Source organism: Pyrgilauda ruficollis, unplaced genomic scaffold (assembly GCF_017590135.1).
Source record: "Pyrgilauda ruficollis isolate IOZ18807 unplaced genomic scaffold, ASM1759013v1 scaffold31, whole genome shotgun sequence".
Taxonomy (NCBI): domain Eukaryota; kingdom Metazoa; phylum Chordata; class Aves; order Passeriformes; family Passeridae; genus Pyrgilauda; species Pyrgilauda ruficollis.
In genome coordinates this window covers 1,801,195-1,807,469 of record NW_024524489.1, presented here as the reverse complement: position 1 = coordinate 1,807,469, position 6,275 = coordinate 1,801,195, and the positions used below count along the sequence as shown (strand labels likewise).

The 6,275-nt window shown below is 51.8% G+C and overlaps 1 protein-coding gene across 1 annotated transcript; it reads left to right on the top strand.

The window, feature by feature from the left end:
• Window positions 1–677: 677 nt before the first annotated feature.
• On the top strand, window positions 678–6,039 carry BMP2 (bone morphogenetic protein 2). The gene is made up of 3 exons (XM_041474002.1): window positions 678–1,103; window positions 1,901–2,259; window positions 4,477–6,039. The coding sequence occupies exons 2-3, from the start codon at window positions 1,908–1,910 to the stop codon at window positions 5,319–5,321; spliced, it is 1,197 nt and encodes a 398-aa protein (XP_041329936.1). The 5' UTR covers window positions 678–1,103; window positions 1,901–1,907; the 3' UTR covers window positions 5,322–6,039.
• The last annotated feature ends 236 nt before the right edge of the window (window positions 6,040–6,275 follow it).

The window sequence follows — 6,275 nt, the reverse complement described above, 5'->3', positions numbered from 1 at the left end:
GTTCTAAAGCACCGGGATTCTCCCGGTACCTTACGTGACCTTCGCACCTTACCACCCCGGCAGTCCGGGACACGGCGTTAATCCGATTTGCGGCGGCGGAGCGCTCGGGCTGTACAATGGGTCATTGTTCGACCCGGCCCGGTCCCGCTCCGCCACGGCCGCCCGGAGCGGGAGGCGGGACCGGGCCGGGGGTATTCCCGCGTCGGATCGGCCGCCGGTACCACAGTTTAACGGGACAGCCGCCCGCCCCATCCCTCGCCCCGGCGGCACTGCGACCCGGGCGCGGGCGGCAGCCGCGGCGAGGGAGGGAGCGGGCGAGGGAGGAGGGAGGGAAGGAGCGAGGGAGGGAGGCGGCGTCTCCTTTAAAAGCCGTGCGGGGCCGCAGCCCGCTCCCACAGGGCGGCTGTGATTGGCGCGGGCCCCCGAGCCTCCGGGGTCGTGACATCGCCGCGCAACAAAAAGCCCCGGCGGCGGCGGCGGGCGGCCACCCCCGGCCATGGTGCGGTGCGGGGCCGGCGGGGAGCCCGGCGCGGTGCCCTAGCGCGGCCGCTCCACGCGGGACGGCGGCAGGCGGCTCCCCACCCCTTTTTTTTTTTTTCGTTTTTTTTTTTTTTTTTTTTTTTTTTTTCTTTTATTTACCCTCCTCCCTCCTTTTTCCTTTCTTTTTTAAGGGAGCGGAGACAAGTCAAGCTTCATCTTGATGTTGCTGCGGGAGTCTCGGTAAATGTCTATCTGTCTGATGAGCGTGATGCAAAGGACATTTTTGAAAAGGAGCCTTTTAACTCCGTAGACACGTAGGGACCCATTCACGGGCAGGCACACACACGCGAGGAGGAGGAGGAGGAAGAAGAAGAAGCAACTTCACGATCGCTGCTTTTAAAAGGGAGAAGCTTTTTCCCTGGCTGGGACTTGCCTTCTGCCTCCTCAACCAGCTGCTAAAAAGTATGTTTCCGAGGCGGACTGCACTTCAGGGAACTTCTATTTTCTGCTCGGCAGCTGTAGAGGAGCAGCAGCGAAGTTTGGAGTAACACCAAGTGATGCGGGAAAAACACCCCGAGAGCAGAACACCCTCCTGCAGACACAACCCCTGCTGCTGCACACAGGTATAGCTCCGGCGGTCGCAGATCCGCTGAAAGCCTTCTCCGCAGGATGACTCCGTGGGCCACGGCGGAGGTGCTAGCGCTCTGGAAGAGAGAGGGGGGACGGGACACTAATCATAACTATTATTACTGTTATAATAATCCAGCCCAAAGTTTCACGGGGGAGAATGTCATCCTGTGGGTTTGGCTAAGGACGTAGCAGGATATGTACTTTCCTCCTTCCCCTTCTTCCACTCCGCTAAGGGAAAACAGCTCTCCTTTTCCCTCCGCTGAGGGAAGCCGCTGCCCCGCTGCGGGAGAAGCGGAGTCGGCCCCGAGCTCCCGCGGCTCGGCTCAGCGGGGTGTGTGGGAGGAAGCCCGGGGGTCGGGACGGGAGCGCAGAGGGGAGCTGGCTTTGCTGGGCAGCCTCCCCTTCCCTTCCCGGTGAGCGGTGCCGGCCGCGGCGGCGGGAGGCCCGGCCCGGCCCGGCGCACACCTGCGCCCCGGCCCCGGCGGTGCCCCCGGCCGTGTCCCCTCCTCCCCTTCACCTCCGCGCTCCTTTGTTGCGGAGCGCCCCGCTCCGCTCCCCCGTCCCGCCTCGCTCCCTTTGATCTCCTGCCACGGGGATTTCGGTGCCGCTGCGCACCTGAAGCGGCCCCTCGGGGGGCTCCGCCGGCCGGTCCGCGGCGGGGGCTCCGCCGGCCATGGCCCGGCGCCGGGGTGGGTCCCACCTGCGGACCGTCCCCGCCCGCACCCCCCCTCCCTCGGCGCGGTGTCCGCGCTGACTGGCTCCCATCGCCTCCTCCTCCTCCTCCGCGCAGGTTGATCATGGTTGCCGTGACCCGCTCGCTCCTGGCGCTGCTGCTCTGCCAGGCGCTGCTGGGCGGCGCGGCCGGGCTCATGCCGGAGGTGGGTCGGCGGCGCTTCAGCGAGCCGGGCCGCGCCGCCTCGGCCGCGCAGCGCCCCGAGGACCTGCTCAGCGAGTTCGAGCTGCGCCTGCTCCACATGTTCGGGCTGAAGCGGCGGCCCAGCCCCGGCAAGGACGTCGTCATCCCGCCCTACATGCTGGACCTCTACCGCCTGCACGCGGGGCAGCAGCTGGGGCAGCCGGCGGCGCTGGGCTTCCCGCTGGAGCGGGCGGCCAGCCGCGCCAACACCGTCCGCAGCTTCCACCACGAAGGTACGGGCGGGCGGGGGCTCCGCGGGCTGCGGGAGCGGAGGGGAGGGCAGGGCAGGGCCGGAGGAGGAGCGGGGGGCGGATTCCTCCCGCCGGTACCGCGGGGTTCGCGCAGTGCATCTCCCGGCCGGGTGCGCTGCCGCGGAGCTCTTGCTCTGCCAACTCCCTTCTCCCCACTGTCCGTGCGCCGGGGCGCTCCCCGTTTATTGGCTTTTCCCGCTAAAGCGGCGCGACTCCGTGTTAAGCGTTCCCACACATCGCCGCTCTCCTGCGAGGCTAGAAAGCAGGGAAAGCTCCCTAACGCGCGGCTGAGCCGGGCCGCTGCGGAGGTTTCTAATCCCCGTCTAATCTCCGTGAGAGATCAGTGAAACAATCAGTCGCGACATCCTCGGGGGCTGCCGTCGAGGTGCGCTGCAGCCCGGCCCGCCCGGGCAAACCAAAGCCCCGTGGCCGCGCTCGGCTCTCACCTGCGAGGCCTGCAGCCCCCCGGGGCAGCGGCTCTGGGGCAGAGCCGGGGGCGTTTCCCGGCTCCGTGGCCGAAGCAGCGGCTGTGGCATTCCCCGGGCCCGCGGAGCCGGTGGGGCGCGTGTCGCTCACGTGCTTTTTTTGGGAAGGTTTCCCCAGGTTGTAATTGCTCCAGGCTGCGGTTCTCCGATGCTGCCGTGCAGTGGCCCCGCTGCTGAAGCAATGAAAATTCATTTCCCCCCTGCTTTTAGAGTGAAACTGTGTCAAGAAAAGATATTAATTAGTTTTTAAGTTTCTAAAAGGCGGCGGCCTCTGAGAAGTGGATGCGCTGTTTAGTGGAAAGCTTTATCGTGAGGAAGATGAATGGTGAAATCTAACCTCTCCTCATCCACCTTTCCCTACATGGGAAGTAAAAATCTGGCAGATAGTGGGGAAAAGGCAGCACGTGGGTCGTTCATGTTAAACCCAAGGATTGTGGGCAAGGGGCTGAGTGAGAGAGGAGTTGAAAGAGCAAAGTTGATAAGTTTTAGGCAAATGTAAAAATCTGCAGTTTGAAGTCGTCATACGATTACAGCAAAACTGGATTTTGTTAGAAAATCGGTGTTATAATTTTTTAAACATTTGGAAGAAAATCAGTGTGGCTCCCATTTTTTTCACTGAGTTCTCATTGCATTAGTGATTTCTTGAGAGCAGAACACTTGTGACCATTCAAAAATATTTACATATTAGCAAGTACTGGTCTGGTCCTGAAATACCATAAGGCTGAGATTTACCTTATGCAAAAATTTGTATTTTTTTCAAAGGGGAATGGTTACACCACTAAGAGTTGTTAATAGCAGTTATGGTTCCCCCTTAGAAAGTGATTTTTTTTTTTTCCCCTTCAGTATGTTTAGCAGCAAAGTTAAAAACCATGAGAGAGTTTTATTTTGGGAAGTACTTGTTAATGTCTGCAGCAACAATGTATTTAGCAACCCTAGCTATATTGTACTCCTTCTGGAGCTCCATTCTGTTGTTGTCTGAGAATGGCCTGGAGTTTAGTGATTCCTTGAATATTTGGTTTTGGTGGTTTTATAAACTTCTTGTTTGGAGGTGACTTTGTTTCATTATCTCTTTTCCATCCACCCTTATTTCAGCAGTTGAATCTTCCTGTTGCTCTTTATGGCCCTTTTGGGTAAATACTGGGGCGTGCTTCATAAAGTACTGTTATGGGTGCTGATACATGATTTGTGTGGGATTAAACACACAAAAATCCATACATTAAGATTTTTAGGTCACTTAAATTGCAGACTAATGTTTTTCAGCATGGAATTTAAGGGATTGATGTTAGAACTGTATTCTTAGAAAAAAATCAGAAATGCAACAGTTACCCCAAGTCCTTCACCAGTTTTCACCAGTTTTAATAATTCCCCAGTGCTTGAGTTTTTCATTAATGTCTTTAAAGTCCAAATTAATGCTGTATAGTTCTTGCTTCTAATGACAACTACCTGGAAGGCAAAAGCCACCAGGATGCAATCCAAATGTGTAACAATGAATGAAGCATTTTTAACTTCATGCAATACATGCTTGCACAAAGAAACAAGCAAGGGACACAGCATTTTCTGCCTGAAAGTCTTTCAGGTCTTGTGTGTCACATGTGGTAGCTGTCATTTGAAAGCTGCCATCAGCAGACAGTCTTAAGGGGTTTGATTGTTTGTCTCCGTTTCTGATTTTTTCCCTCTTTTCTCTTTTTTTATTTTCCCTGTTTAATCAAATTAGAAGTTTTGGAAGAACTTCCAGAAACGAGCGGGAAAACAGCACGGCGTTTCTTCTTTAATTTAACTTCCATCCCTAACGAGGAGTCTATCACCTCAGCCGAACTCCAGATTTTTCGGAAACAGGTGCACGGAGCCTTTGAGAACAACAGCAGCTACCATCACCGTATTAATATTTATGAAATTATAAAGCCAGCCACAGCCACCTCTAAGGACCCTGTCACAAGACTTTTGGACACCAGGTTGGTGCATCATAATGCAAGTAAATGGGAAAGTTTTGATGTAACGCCAGCTGTTTTGAGGTGGATTGCACATGGACAACCTAATCATGGGTTTGTGGTAGAGGTGGTTCACTTGGACAAAGAGAACAGTGCCTCCAAGAGGCACGTTAGGATTAGCAGGTCTTTACATCAGGATGAAGATAGCTGGTCTCAGCTCAGGCCATTGTTAGTGACGTTTGGGCATGATGGCAAGGGACACCCGCTCCATAAAAGAGAAAAGCGTCAAGCGAAACACAAACAGCGTAAACGCCACAAATACAGTTGCAAAAGGCATCCGTTGTATGTGGACTTCAATGATGTGGGGTGGAATGACTGGATTGTTGCCCCGCCGGGGTATAGTGCCTTTTACTGCCATGGGGAATGTCCTTTTCCACTGGCAGATCATCTAAACTCAACAAACCATGCCATTGTTCAGACTTTGGTCAATTCAGTGAATTCCAAAATCCCCAAGGCTTGCTGTGTGCCGACAGAACTGAGTGCTATTTCCATGCTCTACCTTGATGAAAATGAAAAAGTTGTATTAAAGAACTATCAAGATATGGTTGTGGAGGGTTGTGGGTGCCGCTAACACAGCAAATATATTAGACAAATGCAAAAAAAAAAAAAAATAGCTGACACTTTAATATTTCCCAATGAAGACTTTATTTATGTAATGAAATGGAAAGAAAAAAAAACACAACTATTTTGAAAATATATTTATGTCTACGAAAAAGTTGGGAAAACAAATATTTTAATCAGAGAAATATTCCTTTAAAGATTTTAAATGTATTTTAGTTGTACATTTTATATGGGTTTAACCCCAGCACATGAAGTATAATGGTCAGATTCTTATTTTGTATTTATTTACTATTATAACCACTTTTTAGAAGAATAGCTAATTTGTATTTATATGTAATCAAAAAAGAAAAAAATATAGGGTTTGTACATAATTTTCCAAAATTGTAGCTGTTTCAATTGTGTGTATTTAAGTTGAAAAGAATACATGGAAGGTTACTATGGCAAAGTGCATAGCACATTTGCTTTCTGCTGTGCTACTGTTAAGGTCACAAGTTCAAGTCCAGAAAAAAGTGGATAATCCACTCTGCTGACTTTCAAGATTATATTGTACAATTCTCAGGAATGCTGCAGGGTGGGCTGTCCAATCCATGAGAACTGGCATCCTCTTTAGGTGGAACATTTGGATAAGAACCAGACGTTGCTGATCTAGTATAAATACTGCTATTCCCAACTAATTTGCAGTGTGAATATAAGGGCCAATAGAAATCCTATGGGAGGTGGGGGTGGGGGAAGACTGAATCCCTTCTAGACCTACAGAAAAGTGAATGTTTGATGTTTCCTTTAAAAGTCCTTCCTTTAAAAGTCCTGGCCAAATATGAAATAATAAAAACTAAAATGTCATCTTATTTTTTTGTGATTATCTATGCTAAAGAGGAATACCTACCTAATTTGTACCAGCCCTTGTCTTTAACAGTTGGAAAAGCCTTGCATACTTCCTCACCTCAGATGAGAGCTCACTTCTGTG

Excerpts from the sequence above, each read along its gene's own strand:
- BMP2 (XM_041474002.1), top strand. The coding sequence starts at position 1,908 with ATGGTTGCCGTGACCCGCTCGCTCCTGGCGCTGCTGCTCTGCCAGGCG. Across the intron at positions 2,260-4,476 it reads CCGCAGCTTCCACCACGAAG|AAGTTTTGGAAGAACTTCCA; the intron begins GTACGGGCGGGC and ends TAATCAAATTAG.